The sequence below is a fragment of the Bombus bifarius genome, unplaced genomic scaffold (assembly GCF_011952205.1).
Source record: "Bombus bifarius isolate JDL3187 unplaced genomic scaffold, Bbif_JDL3187 scf7180000007974, whole genome shotgun sequence".
Classification (NCBI taxonomy): domain Eukaryota; kingdom Metazoa; phylum Arthropoda; class Insecta; order Hymenoptera; family Apidae; genus Bombus; species Bombus bifarius.
The window spans coordinates 97,304-118,611 of record NW_022884360.1 but is presented as its reverse complement, the minus strand read 5'-3'; the positions used below and the strand labels follow the sequence as shown (position 1 = coordinate 118,611).

Genomic DNA, 21,308 nt, shown 5'->3' with positions numbered 1-21,308 from the left:
ACAGAAATTTGGGTCTCTTTCGATTGTTATCTAGTTAGTTATTTTGTTTGTTTTGTTTAACACATTCGCTGTTATCAAAATACTTCATCGGAAGTGTGTTTACTTGAAATAATTCAATTCTAAAAGATATATTAAATAATAAACACGTTCATACTTTCTTCAACTTCCTAGATCATTTGATCGAAGATACAAAATATAATACTATGATTCAATATTGCACACTACAACAACTAATAACTTAATAAATAATTGAGGGATATACCGAGCGAATATAACATATTAATAACAATGTAAAAAGATACAAATATTGAAAAAGAAATTGATTCTGCATCGACGCACCATATGCATCAATAGCAGCGAATGTGCCTACGATAGGTCAACCCTTCCAGGTCGTGAGCGTTCGATAAAAAAATAAATCACTATCAGAAAGCCAGCGATTAGATATCCTGTACGCAGAATATAGTTTCATCCTTTTCAACATTTGGCGATAACAACCAGCGCGATTGAACAGCGTCTTATGCATCAGATAATAATTAGGGAAAAGCCCTGGAAGTGTTGACTAGTTGATTCACAATGAAAACACTCATCGTGCTTGAGCCACATGAGAAAATGATTCGCTAAAAAATAAATTATTAAAAATCAACAGTTTGCTATTTTTTTTCTTCTTTACTTCTTTTTTTTTAATTTTCTTCTTATTTCTTTTTTATTCTTTAATAGACTTTGTAACCTTCTCTAAGCGTAACTTCTCCGATTCATCAAGTTTCCCTTCTGTCGAATTTATTTCCCTCGTTGAACCAGAGTAACTTATTTACTCGTTAATTGCGCTTTCTTTAAAAAAGTTTAGAATCATTTTCTTTGTATGTAACTGCGTCTGTAATTCAATTTACGTCTCGTCGATTAAGAAAGCTACAAATTGAAATCGGCTTCCCTCTTGCGTCTTCCGTTAATTGTATAACATGATTTACTTCTTAATATATGTATACGTATATATACGATTAAATGTTGCGACTATAGAGTAATAATATAATAGTAGTACGTTCGTTATTGTTTTTCTTCCGTTTTCGTCTTTTATTATTGTAGCAGCTATAGCAGAATTGCAGGAAGAATAGACCTTAATAGGTCTAGTAAAAATTCATCTTCAGCGAAGATTATATTACTGAAAATTCACTGATAAACTTCCCCAATTTCTAAAACTAGCATCATTGGATCAGAGATAACGACAATAGTTGGGTTATAATCTATAATCCAATGGTACCAAGTGAAATCTAATCACGCTATTTAATGTTTTATTCTCATTCAGTTACAGCAATATGAGAATATTAATATGATACTAATAGAATAAATAAAATAGAAATAATGACATCAGAGACCATCTCAAAGCCTATTCTTCTTGCAATCTTGATATAATTACACTTGGAACGCTTATTATCAGTGTAAAAAAGTCATGGACGTATATAGCTTCTGCGATAGAATATGATTGACATATTTCCAACAACGAATATTCCTCTTTCTCTTACATTTCTACCATCTCAACATCTGCCAACAACAAACTACACTTAATTCACGGTACTTGTCTATGTGTGTCACGCTATTCTCAGTACGGCTCTAATAAATACTTATTAGCTATCGTTTACACGAGTCGCTACAGACTAAAACTCGGTATCTCATATTTTGGCACGAATTTTACAATTTTCCTTTCAGCCACTTTCAATCACATCCTCATTTCTTTTTGATTTTATGCGGACAGCGGTTTTTGATCAGCTTTTGGGACTGCGTGTCAGTCCAAGGAGAAGGAGGAGCGGGATTGACAGTCATGGAGAAACGATTCACCCTAATTCGTCTAAGATAAAATGCAGTGCTTACATACTAAGTACTAAATACGTAGAAAAAGAAGGCTCTTCTACAAAAGTTGAGCTAACACAGCTATCATAAGCAGACTGTGGATACCTATACATTTATGGAAAAAGACACAAAAATTTACTGGATATATATTCTATAAAATATTCAAAGTAAAGTACTTCTTATAGTATTTCGTAGACAAAATCTACATTTTGGTTTCATTACTTTACATTCATAAGAATGTGAATGTGTATTGATATCCACAATCCAACCATAAGACTTTTGTTAATTAAGTACATGCATTTATCAGTTCAAAGCATTTCTAAAATAATTGTCTTTTAAAATTATGTTTTTCCTACTTGTTTTCATGGTCACTGTATACTTGATGAAAATAATAGGCTTAAAATTCTAAATGACATCTTAAATTTCATTTAATATAAGATAACTCATCTACTTATTTAATGTTTTAGAAACACTCTGTACACAGAATACTAATAGAACAATACTGAAAGCGTAGAATTATTTTCGCATAAATAGTTGCGATAAATAATTAAAATGGTCAAGAATATCAACAGGATTATCCACGTGAATGAATTTTGTAAAAATATAAAAAAGGATCGCACAGTTTGCGCTGAAGAGATCAGAAATTTTGTTAAGTAGAAACATGTCTCATGTAAGTTACTCCGACTAGTTCGAATTTGTTCGTGCACCATATTTGTTCGTGTAAAATTGTGCTTTCACGCGTACGCACACACTCGCGTTTATACTCTATTTCTAAGACTGAAAAATCTGACGTTTAACATTCTTCTTCTCCTATCTTTGGCAAATATACTTATCTAAATATTCGCGTGTGCACGAAGTGGAAATGGAGGATCACAGAATCGCGATAAACCCATAAACATCCCAAAAAATTTTATAAAATCAAAGTTTGTAAGTTTTTTTTATCTAAAAAGGTGTACCTGTGAAGATTCAACCACGTCATTTTGTCTTCTTTCATATTTGTTAAAAAAATGGCTATAATCCCAATATGGCGACTTGGGAACATATTAGAAGCCAAATTGGTATGTTTCTGTTTACAGTTATAGAGTTATAGAGTCAGAGTTATAGAGAGTTAATATTATAGACAGATTGAACCGCTCTATTTTCTTCGATATTTCAACAGAGACATTAGATTCTCAATTTCTGTTGCTAGATTCATTAAACATGGCAATGAATAACAAAGAAGCCTAACCTCTAAGCAGATCCTTTTCAATAATATGCAACTTTCAATCCAGTACACGCTATTATACTTTGAGTTTATAAAATATCTTCTGTATTTTTTGTTTCTTTCTCTGACACACTCATTCACATATACACGCACGCACACCTATTCACATATATTCTCAACACGTATAATTCGAACGTTCTTTGTTTCGAAAATATTAAATATTCTCGTTATCAAAATAAAATATAAATCGGCAATAACGTTGTGTGACTAGACGGATGTTCTCGCTGGCAAATTACATAGGAAACATTGATCGCTTCTCTCCTTCCTCCTCCTCTTTCTCTTTCGCTCTTTTTCTTTATTTCGCGTATACGAGATAGTCGATATTATTGCTTTCCCCGGGTCCATGCCACCTCCTTTATCACAACTGTGCACAGAAAGCTTTCCTCCAGTTCAAGAGAGGTCACTCCATCGATCAGGGGCGGTAAAGCCAGTTTTCTATATTTGTTTCTGTAGTATCCATAAACGTAATGATACTGATAGAAAACAAAACTTAAGATTAATCCTTTCACAGGATTAATTAATTAGATAAAAAAAGAGAAACTTTTTCAAACACAGTGCAAAGAAAGAATCGGTTCAGAACTGATGTAGAACTGGCCTAACTGCTCTAAGTCCGTATGATCCTATTTCGTCACAACAAATTACTTGTTGTGTCACAAAAAGTTGTAAGTTTTAATCATTGATTAACTTTACGATTTCACCGTATCATTTTCAACTACTACAATATATTTGGCAGCTTGCTTAACTGGGCTTTGGGCTACAACAGTTAAAAAGTTAATTAAGTCACTACCCCAGTCGATTGCAGAGCTCTCACTACATGTGTTCTTGCACATGCTACTCCCAAAGCATCTTCTTTCTCCCTCTTACCCCTATATCTTTAATTTCTATAAAATATTGACGTTCGATTTCTTCTGTTTTTTTTTTTATACGTTTAAACAAAAATTTGTAGAATGATTATTATGGATCCTTTATGCTGTAGAGTTAAATACAAAGACTCTAGATGGTTTCCTGAAAGATGTTCATCTTTGAGAAGATTCACACTGTACGTCAGGTGGTTGCATGGTCAAGTAGCAGGGCTGAGTGTCACGGAAATGCGATCTGACGAGAAGACCTAGGCCTAGAAGGACCACAGGAAGACCCAGCAGAGCGCAGATTAACTCTCCCGTCACTCCGGGAGACCATGTGATGAAACCTGTTTAAATTCTTCGTTTGAGAAATCTTATTGCTTCTAGAGGAAACAGGCAGGACTTCTAAAGTAAATTGAGTTTTGTAAAGTAAGCGATTTTAGTGTGTCTCAAAAGCGTAATCAAGATCCGAGTCTGATTTACGAATCACATATATAATCACTTCAAATGAGACAATAATTCCTACAGCTTGTTATAGTTTTCTGGTGATTATTTAGGTTTCTAATTTTTCCTAAGTATCTCAATCCTTATGAGCAAAGATATACATGGTCAATTAATTAGAGGCTTTTTACTCACGGCCGTGAACATCCATTTTATAGATGCTCCACCAGATTACAGACAATGGAAGGGACACAGTGGCGGTAGCAACAGTGAAGACAGCGCTCTCACTTATAGACAAGAAGTTCAGTACAGAAATTGAGAAGATGATATAGGCTATTAAGAAGATCCAGCCACGAGTAGAAATATTTGAGCAGTTGTCGCTGTTTTTGAAGTGACACGTGAGTCCATGCTCCACTACGCGGAATAGCTCCGCTGGAGATAATCCCTGGAACAGAAAAAGTACAACTTCATTTACTGGAATGAAGTCTTAACTAGTACTTGACTAAATCGATCAAATGAATAAATCTTGTCTATTGAATTCCAGTTATCTGAACATGAATTTCTACTATGAATGAAAAATTATAGATAATGGGGAGAATCATTAAATTCCTATGTACTATTAGATTCTTGTACTCTTGATGTCTACTGAATAAATAGAATCCCACCATAATTTTAAATGTAAATTGATTTAATTAACTTACTCTGCCTATTCCTGGCAACGTGTCGATCCAGGACATCGATAAAATGGCGAAGAACGCGATTAAGTGAATGTAGAAGAGAGTTTCGAGGATCGGAGGTTTTGGAATATGTTTTGGTTTTATGGTGGGGTCAGGATCTGTCACGTGGAGCAATCTGCCTCCCTCTTCTTCAGAACCTCGTCGACGGATGTCTCGTGACGATACCAATCTTGATACCGTATAAAGGAAAGAGTTTTGTTGGCTCGCCATTATTTGACACATATTCTGTTGCTGGAACATAAAAAACATTATCTTTTTTTTTGTACAATTGCCTATTTTTATGACAGAATAAAATAATTTATAAAAATAATACGGAATCTGTATTTTCCATAGAATACACTTTATCATAGAATATTAAATTTTCTTGGTAAAAATTTTATTTTTATGTGACGGTATACGTATATTTATTTTTTAATGATTGTTCTTAAATCCTAGTCATTATATACACGGGATAAAATGTCGTCCACAATATTTCTCTCAATTCATTTTTAAGCTCTCACCTCAGTGGTATAATGGGCCTCGAGCAAAGTGAAAAACATAGCGAAAGCGGCTAGCGCACCGACATAAACGAACGTCCAAATGGCCTTCACGCCCCAAGATCCTCTCATAGTTGTGGTATGACCCGAAACTTCCTGTCCTCTACACCGAAATTGATCACAGAGGCCATAATCAACGCTTATGAAGAGACCCACAATTATCGTCGTGCTTGAGAAGATCCTCTGCAAGCTCATCACTATAACAATAGATTATTTTTTATTTTCTTTTTATAAGAATGATAAAATGTGGAATCTTACTTTTGCGACAAAAGAAGAAATAGTAGACCAGGGAAAAGACAAGAGTAATGCCTTTTATGGGATCTTGTAGATGACAGAGGACCCTGTCCTGGTCCAAGCAAAGCGTGATCACTATGCCAGAGAGAGCATAGATGAGACTGATTTTGAGCAGAGCACAACGAGGGATCTTGATTCGCATGCTGTTTGGAATCAGGGCGGGTGGTGGAGATACTCTTCCCGCGATGAAACATATTATGCCCAGGATGAAGGCAGAGCAGAAGGCAGTGAAGAGAAGTCCTAAAATTGGTACAAAGAGGTTTTATTTTACATTTTTTATTTATTCCTTCACGTAGAATCACTATCTTCCCGTTCATAACCTACGTAATAGAAAAATTCTCTGTAGGATCGTAATGGAATCCCATAGCAAACAATCCTAATCGATACTACAAACTTCTTATATCAATATCATATCAATTGTGTAAACACGTATAGACAGAACGTACGGTTTGAAAAAGACGAATGTGTTGGCGCGACAAGGAAGGATAAAAGCAGAATAAAATCGCCTACGCGAAGGAACTAGAATTAGCATTATCCATTCGTTTCCGGGATACCTGTGTATGCGTTGGACACGTAGCTGACGCTCTCGAGATAAAGGGGATAGGTGATAATCAAAAAGGTAATGGAGACGACGACGGTCAGAAGGGTTGCGACGAAGCTGAATTTTTGCCAGGCCACCCTGTCCGTGTCGAACAGCTTATCAGTGACCTGATAAGCGACATATGGCGAGTCGTCGGTGTCGGTGTACTCCTCGATCTCAACGTCGCTTCCTGTGCACCGCAGCTCCTCCTGTTCTTCGTCGTCGACTACCGTCGAAACGCAACTCGCCAGGCCCGCCAGTTTTGCAGTTTATTTTGTTCACCTCTCTGAAAAATATTGTTAAGACGTGTTATTATTAATCGTCAATAAAATGCAATGCAGATAAAACAGTTGATTGATAATTTTCTCTTGCAACGCAAGGCTATGTTATTTAACTAATTCTTCATTTACTGCTTATTTTTTGTTACATATTTTACAATATATAATACATAATATACATATTATATAACACATATTATAATAATCTGACTCATATTATAGCAATTGAGGATTGACGCAACTGAGAAATGAAAAAACGAAGCGGAGAACGTAGTGCTAAGTTCTAAACACATGAATTTAAAGCGCAAACGTAGTACTGTATTTTGTGTACGTGGACTTTAGTCAATTAGAATTGAACAACAGAGCAGTACATCTGAACGCAACACGAAGCTACAAACAAACGTAGTACTAAGTACGTGCATGACCTGTAAACTATTCCTGGAAGAAAAAACACAATACAATATTTACAATTCATCCAATGTACACTAAGATCGATCGTCATTTGCAAGGGTGAGCTTTTTTCTCGCAGCAACGTAACTCACGCAAAACGATTCGGTTGAGTTCAGGTCGATTTGTTTTTTATCCCCGACATTTTTCCTTTTCGTCCTTGCAATGGTGCACAATTAACGAGCACGTTGCATGCACACGCCGTTCCTCTACATACGCTTTTCACCGTGCAGAGATTAGATAACCGGTCTTTCCGTTATCGGCTCACCGGAATCGGAGAATTTCGTGCCCGGTTCTCCTGTATGGAAATCTGTGTGCGAATGCAAACAGCGAACGGTTGGGTGGCTAGTTGGCAAATGACGAGCATAGTAACGTTAATTCCCTTTTTTATAATGCTTTAACTTTTTATTCAAAGTAGAATTTGATTAAAACAGAAGGTTTTTATAGGTATATCTTAACCTACAATTAGATTGCAACGATGCATTAAAAAACTGAATAAGTCGAAAATGGTGGCTAGATTATAAGAAATATAGTCGTGGCTGAAATGACGAGTTAACTCGTGTCGCTGCCGATGGCCACTGATATAGTGTTACGTCTTTCTACGATCTATGACTGATTGCTGTCGACGTAATATTACGTCTTCCTGGAAATTACAGCTGGTTACCACTGACGTAATATTACGCTTTTTTTATAAACTACATTTGTTTACCACTGACGTAATATTACGTCTTTTTTTTAAACTACACCTGGTTGCCACTGACGTAATATTACGTCTTTTTTTTATAAACTACATTTGTTTAGCACTGACGTAATATTACGCCTTTTTTAAAACTACACCTGGTTACCACTGACGTAATATTACGTCTTTGTTTTAAAACTACATCTGGTTGCCACTGACGTAATATTACGTTTCTTTATAGACCATAGCTGCTTACTATTCACGTAATATTACGTCTTTGTATAAACTACAGCCGATTACTAGTGACGTAATATTACGTTCTTTCACAATCACAAAAAAGACGACTAAAAATGCAATATCGATTATCTTCGAATATCTTGTGTTTAGTACTGTTATATAAATGACGCACATATATTATATCTTTTATTTGACGAAATATTAATTGTGGAACAGATAGGAGAGAAAGATCGGAAATCAAATTTAATCAAACTTCGAAACAAGTATTAAATTACGAAGCTTTAATTTTCAGCGGGCAGGCTGAGTTTAATAAATGCAGTAAATGTATTTTAGGAACGAAATGCATCTTTCCTTCTATTAAAGTATCTATACGTCCGCCGTCTTTCTTGCCAGTTTTGGAGAAGTGTTGATAAAACTTTTAGAATTAATGAAAGCCCTCGGTAAAGAGAAGTTATTTAATACAGAAAATATTTAACTGTGCGTGTGTATGTGCACGCGCGCGCGCGCGTGTTTGTGTGTATGTATGAAAACGTTCAAGTGACCGAATTTAATTAAACTGATATAACTAAATTAATTAGATCGAAAGAGTTTCTCCAGTTGAACATAAATGAAGTGTCCATTCCAATTTATAAAACGTCGTCATTTACGTGCAAGTTCTATCATATCTGTGTACAAAGTTTTGCTGCTTCCTCCTTGTAAAAGCTCTGACATTTTTAAAGCGCATGAATTTCATTAGAAAATGTGTTGTAGCTCGCGTAATAATTTTTGTCACGAGTAATTGAAAAACTCAGTGAGAAAGTAATGTAAAAAAATGAGAGTACATTTTTTTCTAAAAAAAAGAAAAGAATTAGAGTGGAGGCTACATAAGGCATACATACTTATCTAGGGAATTTTCTCACAGATACCATAAAACTTTGTGAATACGTGCTCTACATACTAAATGTAGTCGTTTTTTAAACTGCTTTAGTAATGTTTAATTCAACATCTGCTAACCCCTCCAGTAATTTTTAATTCCACGTAGATATATATATTTGATCTCCGGTAACTGTATTATAATAATCTTTCGTCGACTGTGTATTTTAATACTTGAACAAACGTACAGATTATTTCCCAAATGAGCGAACGTTCCCCAAATTGAAAATTTCACCGATATCACTTTTCATACGATCAAAAAATTCCCCACGTCGGTCCAGTACTGGTACACAGATTATTTCTAAGTGAGCGAATTTTTCCCAAAGTGAAAATTTCATCGCTACCATTTTTCATACGATCAAACATTTCCCTATATCGATACAAATCCGACATGGATGCTGCAAAGCAGGAAACCAATTAATATGTATCGTGTCGCGACATGTCAGATTTTCCCCTAGGATCGCGCAGCCGATAAAGCGTAAAATCCTGTCGGAAGCAGATTCCTTTCACTGTTCGACCGGCAGATGTCACAAAGCAAATTCCATTCCGCAGCGATGGAGTTAACGGTTCGCTATTTCTGGGCTCGAAATAATATCGATCTCCGCGATAACGGGCCAATTTGTACAAGTTATCTAACTCAATGCAATAGATAGAAAATATATATATATATATATTTATATATATATATAATCGGAAAATCGACAGAGAACGAATTAACTTCGACCTGAGAAGCTTTTTGGTACAATCGCAAAATAAAGCAGATATCTAAGTGATCTCATTTAACCGAGACACCTTGTATATGAACAAACACGGTTTCATACTCTCTCTCTCTTTTTATTCCCAATTTTTCGGCACAGTCAACCGAGAGGTCTTTCAACGGCTATCGCTTTTTACAAGAGATCGATTAACTTTTACTTATTATGTTCTTAAACGTGTACACGCGAGGTCTACGTGCATTCGCTGGCCCGATTTCGAATAAGCTTACTTGCGAGTTTTTACCGTAAGCTAATCCGTGTCGCTCGCTGCGTATTCTAAGGGAAAACCTACTGCTACTCTTTCTTCGTAGATCGTATGATGAGGCGTTGGATCTATCCTAAAGAAGGTACAGAAGGTCTGGGTAAAGAATTCTTCGACTCATAACCTTTTTTCTTTAGCACGTTAGACTTTTTATTTTGACACAGCGCAATCGACGTTCTTCGTGAGTCAATGAGAATACGTTCGAATGATTTCGATGAACTCACGAACAAATACCTTGACTTATAAGACTTTCTTACCCGGTCGGTAATAGTCGATCGCGACGCGAATCGAATGGAGAACTTCAATGGGTTCCTTCGGTAAGAATACGGCTTTGTTGGCTTATCGGTAGCTTATCTAGCTATCCCTTTCTCTCTTGATCTCTTCATCTCTTTATTTGCGCGAACAGCTCGGCGTTGAAGCATTTATAGCTTTATTGCCATCGATGATCGACAGTGTCGTCATATAGCGAATGAAAGCTCGTAACGATTCAAAAGATCGCTGGATCTTAATAGGAATACGAACAACTACGTTTAGTACTTCCTGTAGTATTTACTACTTTGGAATGTGTATTACTAAATGGAATATGCATTTTGCAATATTATGTGCAATTATTATAATTCAAATTTCTTACCACTATGTGGTAATGTACTTGCTACTATGTGATAAAAATTCAAGTTGAAACCAGAAGTGTGTTCCATGAAATACTCGATTAGAAATATTCTACAAAATGTTCGTAATTCGAATTTGTAATCGAAAAGCTAATATTACATGATAAGCATTCAAGTTGTGACCAAGCACGTAGCACTACGTTCCAGTTACTACGTACGTTTAGAGTTTTAATTGGATTGTATCTCTCTTCTGAAAAATATGTAAAATACGGTTAACCGTCATGCAAAACACAATGGTATTTGGTGGGAAAAAGGCGGCGTTTAAGGGCGGAACAAAAGAATCTAATTACTAGCAACTTCACTCGTCATAAGTGGCTCGAGACAGAACCGTAAAACTCGGGTCTCTAAAAACAATAGGATAAAGTGTGACGCAAAGCGACCGGATTGAGCTTTCTTTGGGAGTTTAGACCTATGTTATTTTTTAATTTTTCGCCACCTCGATAATCTAACGAGACGCGACACAGCGGAAAGAAAATAATTGAATAAATTCTACCTAAGCCATCTTGAAGCCTTTTTTGTAAAAAAGAAACATTTAACCGAGAAGAACTAGCATTTAATGTCGCTAATGCAATTCGCATCGAACAATTTAATTTTAGATTTTAATAAATTCTGGAAACAATACTGTTTAATAATATTCTATCAAAATGTTTCACTTACAAAAGCGAAGTTGAAACGTTCAATGTCTTCCAGATAATTTATACGTTTTTTAATGAAACATTTTTGATGATTTCATTTAATAAAGACAACGTAAATTTTAATCATTATAATGTAAATTTTCATCATGTATAATTAAGACAAATTTTATATACATGGCGGAAAATTAAGTTATCTCCTATGAGAAATGTGATAAAAAAGATTCTAAATTTGAGACTCGGTCGGTAAGATGGCGACAGGATATTGGCATTTTCCAGCCGAAGAATTAACAAACGTTAGGCCACGGAAGTGCGAACCCCCGGTGTCGAGGAACTCTCTCGCTCTGAAACGAGACACTTTAGAGAACATTGAGTGTACTCGAGGGATTATATCTCGGTGCATCCTTGTCCAAGATCGGAAAACTTTTCCTTAATACAGCCAGAAACTTCCGACCAATCTCCACAGAATTTATACAACTTTCCTACCGCCAAACAAACTACCCTATAAACCGTTATTTTTCCCCTTCTTCAAATTGACATCGAAATTTATTAGAAAATAAATGGAACAAAATTACAATTTATATTTCAATTTATTGAGAAATAATTTGAAAATGTTTAAAAAATAATTAGAAGTTGCATTATGGGTGTTTGTGTTTTTTTTTATTATCAATAGCGAATCACATTATGTATTTAATTATTCTTCATTATTTGCTATATTCTTTGTTAGGACACATATCTGTGTATAATTTATTTGTTAATTTAATTAGCGGCGCGTGTTTGTTTATTGCACTATTAGTGAGTGATTTTTATTTATTTGTACTTCGTGATTATCAATATCTGTATTTGCTGTATGGTATTTGCTTCGAACAAATACAATACGAAATACAAATTTTAAATTTCGGTAACATAAAATCAAGTGGGAAATATAAAGGGAAATGAATTTTGAAATTTATCAACAACAATGAGGTAATAAATAACTCCTTAATTACAGGAAATCTCCCGTAAACAGTTGCGTTCAAAGCAACAAAGAACGCCAATAAGTTGCACGTCTACAGCCAATATCCAATACAAACTGCCACAACATCTAACCTAACAACATAATTTCGATAAGAGATCGAAAAACCGATAACCTCGAGCTACTAGGTACACCGCTATAATAAAGTATGAACTAGTTTCTGGTCACCTGTCACGAACATTCAAACGTGCTTGCAGAATCGAATAAATCAAAATCATTCGCGAAACTCTGTTTTGCAGGTTAGAGTTTAGCTTGATCGATGGAAAATTTCGATTCGAATTCCATCGAGGCGGGGAAAAAGGTGAAAAAAGAATTTCACGAAATAATGGCTTATGAACGAACTCTATATACGTGTTGGTATTGCGACTTACCTTCGAAACCTAACCTGACACCGCCCAGTGTGACACCAAAGCTGCTTCGAATCCTTCGGGAACTATCCTGTTCCTGTGGACGCTGTGCCCACTGGGGATTCACATTCGTAAAACGTCAGGAAACTCGATGGGTTTCACGAGAGCCGCGAACCACACGAAAAACCAGAAAAAACCACAACTTCGTCCCATTGTGAGACGACAACTGGCTTCGATGCGGGCTCCGTCCACTGGCGCGCAGTACTGTCGCTAGGCGCTTGGAGACCACCGCCCTCTGTGCACGAAAATCGTTTCATTTGAATTTAGAAATATAGCGTGTTTCGGTAATCGTGGTATAATCGGTAAGAGGGTGATTCTACGTGACAGATAAGTTGAAAATATAGTATAACATTTTTTCATACGACGTTCCGTTTTCAAGAAAATCGAGTTTAAACATCTTTTAATTAAGTAGACGAAGTAGAAAAAGTAGAATGAATTTTTTCTTATACGGCACTTCAAATCATTTCCTTGCCGATTTTAGCACAATTATTAGAGCACCCCGTATATTGTTAATATTTACTAATTGAATGTAGTATAGATATTATAAGAAAGAATAGTACTTTTTATATTTTTAAATGTCTATTTCCTATATTTCATTATAATTTAGATATTTTTTGACAGCGTTATAATTGCTTTTGTAAGACTTGCCTCTTTTTAGAGATAAATTCTGTGAAATTTTTAAACATTCCTTTGTGAAAGCTGGACAATGTGTTTAATTTTTGATGAACGAATAAAATTGAAAATTTGATTTATAATCCAATATTTCCTTTTTCACCGAAATATTTTTGTTAAAAGTGAAGCACTTTATAATTACATTAATTGCATTGTACATTGTTCTCCAGCGGTAGCATTCTATAAAATTTACAATAAATAATCCTTTTGGCAATTTCATCAAATGAAATAATTTGTTAAAAATATCTTTCTTCGTGGTATTATATATATTTTTAAATATAAAACTGTTGTAATAACACGTCTTTAAATATTTCAAAGTTGACTGTGCAATAAATCACCATAGGAGAGAACGGTCCTGGTATCACGCATGCGCAATGGATGTAATTGTAACTGGCGTAGATAAAGCGGGGGATACGTTTTACTCTTCGTCGAATTAATCGTGAAAATTATGAATTGTTAATTGCAGCTTGACGAATGTCGCCTGCAGATCTTCTTTCGTTTCCAAGTAATTGTTTCGTATGTCTGTGTTAATAACTCGTTGCGAAGACGGAAAAATGAATGATCTCATCGACGACAGGAGAATTCAATTACGCGCTCTGAAAATTCGTATCGCTGCGTATTCAATTGAAAACTGATTAATCCAGATGAAAAAGTATTTCTGATTGTATCTCGCGAATATCTAGCATTGTACAATTCGATATGAGATTAATTAATCCAGATAAATTGCTCTTCTCGTATGGTGAGAAAAATGATTATTTTAGAAACGAGATTCATTCGCAAATTTTGAAGATTCTAACCTAACCTTCGCAAATTTGGTATTGCAAACGACATCCAGAAACGGGAACTGAAAAGAAGCAATTATTTAGTTTTAATAATCGTCATTTACAGATAAACACGCATTTGGCGGGAAAAGCCATTATTTTTAAATTTTACAGTTTACCATCAGATTTTCACGAATTTGAGATCTTAGACGTCACGAAGCAACGAGGATACAATTTCTCCCGGCTCTCTGTCATTTTCAAGGAAAGTCGTAAGACACGGGGTAGGGTGATTTTGACACTGGCTTTAAAATTCTATTCGGGACTTAGACAAAGCGGAATTTGAAACAGTATTCCCACGGCGATCCTCCTCCTCACTCCTCACTCCTCACGGCAAAGAGATGCAAGAATAATGTCGATTGTAAACTTCGCCAATTGCAGAGCTTCTCAAAGTTTCGCAGCAGAGTCGCGAGAAAGGGCAATTTCGGTAACCAGATACTCACGTTTCAATGAAACCTGGCTGAATTATGAACAACTCTCTGACATATCTGTTTTAATCCCCTTACATTTGAAACTACTCCATCTCCAAATTTGAAAGTCAAACCTAACCTCGCTCTTTCGTCAAACCTTATCGAGAAATCAAACTGTTTTTATTAAAACTGCCCACTGTAATTGAACTTTCAATTTTCAAGGATATTGCACATATTTGGAGTCTTGAGTATGTCCTGAACGATCGGCGAACGTTTTAAAGGACGCAGCATGAAAAGGAATGGCAGAAAAACGAAATAGTACGTTTGTAGTACAGTCTGCGATTAGAAGGAGCTTCAAAGCCGAGGAACGGAGAGGGAGAGCGTATGAAATTGGAGCGTAGCAATCAGAAATGGGATGTTCATTGAATTCGGCCGGTAAAGGGGAAAGAGTAAACCACGACAAGGAGCACAACACACATTGTGAACCAAACCCTGAGGGGAATCGATAAGAACTGGGTTAATACGATCAGCTAAAGCAGCAGACTTCTTTAACCTGGCTATTATATTTAAAATCGACCATATGGCCAAATGTGGTAAACAATCCCATGGGACATGCATTTTAGTCCATTCCCTTTGAACAGAATCGCTTTCGTCGCATTATTCGGCCTTGTGGTTGGTCTTTCTGTGAATCTATGTGACTTTTAGAATTCTCCATCCAAGATCTGCCAAGTCCTTACTGGAATTCCCGCAAAAGCTTAATCCGCAAAGAAACCTGCAATCGATTCTCACTTTCATCTAAATTTCTCCCTCTACAACACCCAGACATCAGTACTCAAACCATTCTCCAACCTAAACTACGTTCGTCGTCGTAGCTTTGCTAAAAACCGCAATGCCCGAGCAAATACAAAGCGTAAATCTTTGGTTCCATAGAACTGTATCCCACTCCAACGCAGGAAATAATTGTTTCCACTTGGTTAATAGGCGTCAGTTCAGCGGCCGTACCAAGACGGACTGGTTAATCTTCAGTCGGGGGTTGCGTGTCTTCGGCTCAGGGCTGTAGGCGTGGGACGCACGTCGAGCCCTGCGCACAGTACGCGTACTGAAAGCCGCGCGGAAGCCGCGCCGGAAGGTTTAGTCTGCGCGCGACACTTGTCCGAGACGCGTCGCGCTCCTCTCCTCCAGAAAGTGTGTCCTCACAACGATTTCTTCGTAGAACCACGAGGAATATTTCAATCGAACTCTCGACAAACCTTTCTTCGTTGATCGATCATGGCTTCACACCTGCACCACGGGACACCGTGCGATAATCCTATGGTGGTCCTCTGATTCTAGGGTTGCTGGCATTCTTGAAACTTTCTGGACCGTTTCAGTGAGGAACAGAGATCTCTGTAGAGATACGGAAATAAGTTGGAGAATTGAGTTTTATTTTTCTAGTTACCTGCTGAATTTTTGCAACTTGCTGTCATCCGAAGAATCCAAGATGCAGGAAGTGAATAATTTCGTAATGATTGGCTGAGTTCCAAGAGATTCCGAGCTTCTTGCGATCCTGACAGGGGTCTCACTGTCTGGGGAAACAAAATTTGAAGCTTCTCAGTTCTGCGAATCCTTCGATCATGATTTATCCAGCCGATTCATCAAGGAAGATTCCCAGCGAAGCGCTTCTGTGAAGAAGAAGATCTGTCAAAGTATCTCTCTTCGATAGTCTTAAGATATATTCGACAAACTGTTACCTATCGATAATTAGCTGCGAAAAATTGTTGTTAGACGAGAAGATTCGTCAAAGAATCGAGTTTGAAGGGTTTAAGAGGAGTCAGACAGTGGCAGATGAGGCCAAGTCCAGGCAAATCTGTTACCAGGCTGAACATTGAGCGTCGAGGGGCCTTGGCTCGTTTAAGCTGTAATTGCCAAGCTGCTGTATGCAATTGGATCGTTTGTTCCTGTCGTGTGTCCGTGATTGATCCACATTCCTCGTCCAGATCATCGCTTTCTTCTCCGCAGGCCAGCATTCCTCACAGTTTTGGCCTCCCATTTCGCCAAATGTACACTTACGCCGAATATTAACATGATCCTTCGTACCAAGCTCTGCAGAGACTCTTCAAAGGCTCCTCAAGACAAACTAAAATCAAAAGAAAACGCCTCGAAAGACCATTTTTTAGCTTCTGATCGGCTAGAGCTATCGATCCTTTGAGTGAACAGGTGTGGAGGTGGAAATTACGAGGAGGATCTCGTGTGAAATCTCGGAAAGGGACTGGAGTCTGAGTTTGGGGAACGGAGCAAGCAGTTGGTGAGGTTTCGCAAGGATCTGACAAGAAGGGATAGTGATGAAGCTGGAAAAGAGCGCGGCAGATCGGATGGATCTTCGTGGAAGATTGATCAGTCAGTCTGATAAAACGGAGGAGGAATCGTTGTGAAAGGGGCCTAAGAGTGCCGGGAATCAAAAACGTGTCAAGATCGAGCATCGAGCGAAGGTAAGAATGCTCGAGTTTTATCGTCGATTAGCGTGACGATTCGTTGATCGTCCCTCGCGAGCACGCACTCGTTCTGATCGATGATTATGAGCGCCGCTGACCTGTCAGCTACGTCCATCTCTGTTTGGTCATAAAAATCGCAGTTAAAAATTCATCGACAGGAATTTACTTTAGTCGGGTCATTTTTGATCCTTCGTGACCCAGTCGCGTTTGACGTTCGTCTTGTTTCAGCCTCTTTACTTTTACACAGTTTACAAATGGATATTTTTAAACCTTTGTGTTAGAGCCTAATGCAACAGCCAGTCGCTAACAAATTTCGTTTCTATTCGATCGGAGATGGAACAAAGTGCCTAGGAAATGTTAATGTGATTGGTGAAAGGACTGCGCAGATACAATTTCTTTCTTCTTATCGTTCGCACGTTTACGTGGAACGATCTAAATATTGCAACTTCGCTCGTTGGCGAATAAATACGATATTACAGAAAACTGTAACAATTTCAAACGAAAATGTCTGTTTTATCGGGTGGACATTTTTTGTTTGAAGTTACAATCAACTTATTTACAAGTATCGATTTTAGACTTTCTTTCGTCCATCATCGTAAATTCGTTCGACTTGGCTGGTTTAGAAAGAACTCGCACGGAACAAAGTTACTCATCGAAACGGTCCCTGTTATTCGACTGAATCATCGAAATTACGCGAAGAAGAAGCGAGTTTCCTTAAAATGTGGAGAACAGTCCGGAGCATGTTCTGTCGTTTCATCCGGCTCTCTAATACTTCAGCCGGTGCTCTAACCCCGTCACGATTATGTCATCGTTTCAGTTCGCCTCGTCAAAGTTACATAGACCTAGACATGGTTGCAGGGGGAAAACCCGGTTTTCGCTGCAATTGGCAGTCGGCTATTCGCGTCTGCGATCATAATGGCCCGAATAAGCAGCGGTAGAACGCGTATGCCTTCGTTCTATTATTGGCTTATGATCGACAACCATAATAACGTCCCTTTCACTACCCTAATTGGTCGATGCTCGTTAAATCCGAGATCTGTCGTCAACCGTCAAGACAGACTGATCCGAAGCAAACAAGAAACACTGAACATCACAAGGATCATCCTTCGAAAGTGTTGGGATCACTCATCTATCGTTGACAAGGAATATACTTTAATTAGAAAATTATTATTATTATTCTCTCGATGATAGTAATCGCGGCTACGTATAATAATAGAAAACGTGATTTTGGGTTTGACTCTTACGACCATTTAGAAGGTAAAATTATTTGTTTGCAGAGGTTTCGACACAGAATTGGCAATTAGTAAAAAAAAAAGAGAGTAAAACCGAGGATAAAAATTCACCTGTCCCAAAAATATGTCGAACAGGTTCAAACGAATTATTTTCGATTTCAAATTTACGTTACGTAGCCTGCTGCCAGCCAACATGCCGGGTATATTTTTTCTTCTTTTTTTTTCTATATTTTTCCAGTTTTCGATAACGATGATGGTCGCGACGATCGATCCGGTTAGAGGTAATCCCCGCCGCCTGCGATTCTTTTATGGCCTCCGATAATATCTGCAAGTGAATCCGAAGGAATATTAAATTTTCGTTAAAAAGATCGTATTGAACGATGTAAGTGAGACAAATTGTCGAGGACAACCGCAACGATCGCACCATTCAGCGGGCATCGGCGCGTAAAATTAAGCGAAGGAAATTCAGAAACGCGCATCGGTGTTTCGTTTCGTTCCGTGGAAACATTTTCGTGTCTCTAAGCGTTTTAAAGATGAAGCTCAGACTCGGCTGCATAGAGCATCCGCTACGCGAAATATGTATACGATATGCAGAGCGTATGCAAGATACAGCAGATATGCATAATGCAAAACGTATGGAATTGTGTTTAAAAGGAACGAAGAGCACAGAATCTACGTCTCGGTTTCATCAGAGAAAAGCGAACGAATTACGCGTTTGATCGGTAGGATACACCGACAGAAACGATTCAGTAGAGGATCCTTGTGATTGCTGTAAGCAATACATCCAGGTTTCTCTAACTATTATATACATCTAGCTATACGTCATTTAATTTTGATATTTTTACTATGAAAACAATTCATATGAACAATCTTAACCGCAATGATGAATGAAAACAATTTGTGTGAACTTTAATTTAAAGAAGAATGTAATACAACCGTAAGAAATAATTTAATGTTATTAAAGAAGAAAAGCAGATATTGAGATATCACTTGAAAATTAATTTCTTACGGTTGTGTTACTTTCTCCTTTGAGTTAAAGTTCATATAAATTTTTTACTATCAAAACAATTCATATGAACAATCTTAACCGCAATGATGAATGAAAACAATTTGTGTGAACTTTAGCTTAAAAAAGAATGTAATACAACAGTAAGAAATAATTTAATGTTATTAAAGAAGAAAAACAGATATTGAGATATCATTTGAAAATTAATTTCTTACGGTTGTATTACATTCTTTTTTATTTTAAAGTTCATATAAATTTTTTACTATGAAAACAATTTATGTGAACAATCTTAACCGCAATGACGAATGAAAACAATTTATGTGAACTTTAATTTAAAAAAGAATGTAATACAACCGTAAGAAATAATTTAATGTTATTAAAGAAGAAAAACAGATATTGAGATATCATTTGAAAATTAATTTCTTACGGTTGTATTACATTCTTTTTTATTTTAAAGTTCATATAAATTTTTTACTATGAAAACAATTTATGTGAACAATCTTAACCGCAATGACGAATGAAAACAATTTATGTGAACTTTAATTTAAAAAAGAATGTAATACAACCGTAAGAAATAATTTAATGTTATTAAAGAAGAAAAACAGATATTGAGATATCATTTGAAAATTAATTTCTTACGGTTGTATTACATTCTTTTTTATTTTAAAGTTCATATAAATTTTTTACTATGAAAACAATTTATGTGAACAATCTTAACCGCAATGACGAATGAAAACAATTTATGTGAACTTTAATTTAAAAAAGAATGTAATACAACCGTAAGAAATAATTTAATGTTATTAAAGAAGAAAAACAGATATTGAGATATCATTTGAAAATTAATTTCTTACGGTTGTATTACATTCTTTTTTATTTTAAAGTTCATATAAATTTTTTACTATTAAAACAACTCATATGAACAATCTTGACCGCAATGATAAAGAAAACACTTTATATGAACATTAAGTTAAAAAAGAATGTAATACAACCGTAAGAAATAATTTAATGTTATTAAAGAAGAAAACCAGATATTGAGATACCATTTGAAAATTAATTTCTTACGATTGTGTTACTTTCTCCTTTGAGTTAAAGTTCGTATAAATTGTTTTCTTATATCTTAATTTTAATACTACAATTAACATTGTATTGCGTTATTATAATATTCCTATTCTATGATTATAGATTATATCGTATTTGTCATATTTAAACGAGGATCCTGCCAACTTATGGTAGCGTATTGCCATAGGTATGCAGTATTGTTCGGTGTAATGCTATTCATGCACCTGTCAGTCATTAATGCCGCCCCCTTGATCCGGGTTTAATATTTAAGCCCGAAACCGAAACCTTTGTCGACCGTTTCCGGTTCGCGTGATTAGCATAATGTTGACCGCCCACGCAGAACTGCAGCTTCCTCTGTTCATTGAAATCTGTTTTCAAGAGTTTTCCACGTTACACGCTGAGGCGAATCCACTTTTACGCTTTCTTACCTTTGCGAATAAATCACCGGGCAAAAATTCTCGTCCCATTAAAATTATAGGGGATTTTTTAATAATTTCGTTACTAATGCTAACTAGACGGCGGATATTCACGCAAATTTATATTTCTATGAATTTAATCGAGCAAATAAAATTCCGTATATGAAATAGATTAATCTACTGAATATCGTCACGTGCACTTACCAAATATCGTACTTTAGACGATTTCGTATGTTTTTGCGTATTACGCGTGTTCGCGTGCCTAGGCATTTTGGTATCTTTAAATTGGCCATAATAGCGTAAACATCCACAGTGTTTTTCTAGAAACAAATCTAAATTTTTGCAGGGTGTATTCAAATTATAGGGAATTTTCTAGTAATTTTGTCATTAAACAAA

General features: G+C 36.3%; 2 protein-coding genes across 3 annotated transcripts in view; one reads left to right on the top strand and one right to left on the bottom strand.

The window, feature by feature from the left end:
• Nucleotides 1-654: 654 nt before the first annotated feature.
• On the bottom strand, nt 655-13,041 carry LOC117217139. Its single transcript, XM_033464502.1, has 7 exons — nt 12,793-13,041; nt 6,511-6,822; nt 5,921-6,196; nt 5,627-5,859; nt 5,091-5,357; nt 4,585-4,834; nt 655-4,295 (listed from the first exon to the last, which is right to left on the bottom strand). Exons 3-7 carry the CDS (start codon nt 6,096-6,098, stop codon nt 4,123-4,125), a joined length of 1,101 nt encoding a protein of 366 aa, XP_033320393.1. The 5' UTR covers nt 6,099-6,196; nt 6,511-6,822; nt 12,793-13,041; the 3' UTR covers nt 655-4,122.
• Nucleotides 13,042-16,845: 3,804 nt separating this feature from the next.
• Nucleotides 16,846-21,308, top strand: part of LOC117216992 (adenylate cyclase type 6) — a 90,246-nt gene continuing 85,783 nt past the window's right edge. The window contains exon 1 of one of the 2 annotated variants that reach the window (XM_033464223.1): nt 16,846-17,196. The gene's annotated coding sequence lies outside the window, so the exon portion shown is untranslated. The remainder of the gene's footprint in view (nt 17,197-21,308) is intronic. The other variant, XM_033464221.1, reaches the window with a different exon arrangement.

What these genes read in the sequence shown, in the direction of transcription:
- LOC117217139 (XM_033464502.1), bottom strand. Translation starts at nt 6,098, where the DNA reads ATGCGAATCAAGATCCCTCGTTGTGCTCTGCTCAAAATCAGTCTCATC. An exon ending in AGGCCCATTATACCACTGAG is followed by an intron (nt 5,358 to 5,626) that starts GTGAGAGCTTAA and finishes TTTATGTTCCAG; the next exon opens with CAACAGAATATGTGTCAAAT. An exon ending in TAAAATGGATGTTCACGGCC is followed by an intron (nt 4,296 to 4,584) that starts GTGAGTAAAAAG and finishes GAATTTAAACAG; the next exon opens with GTTTCATCACATGGTCTCCC.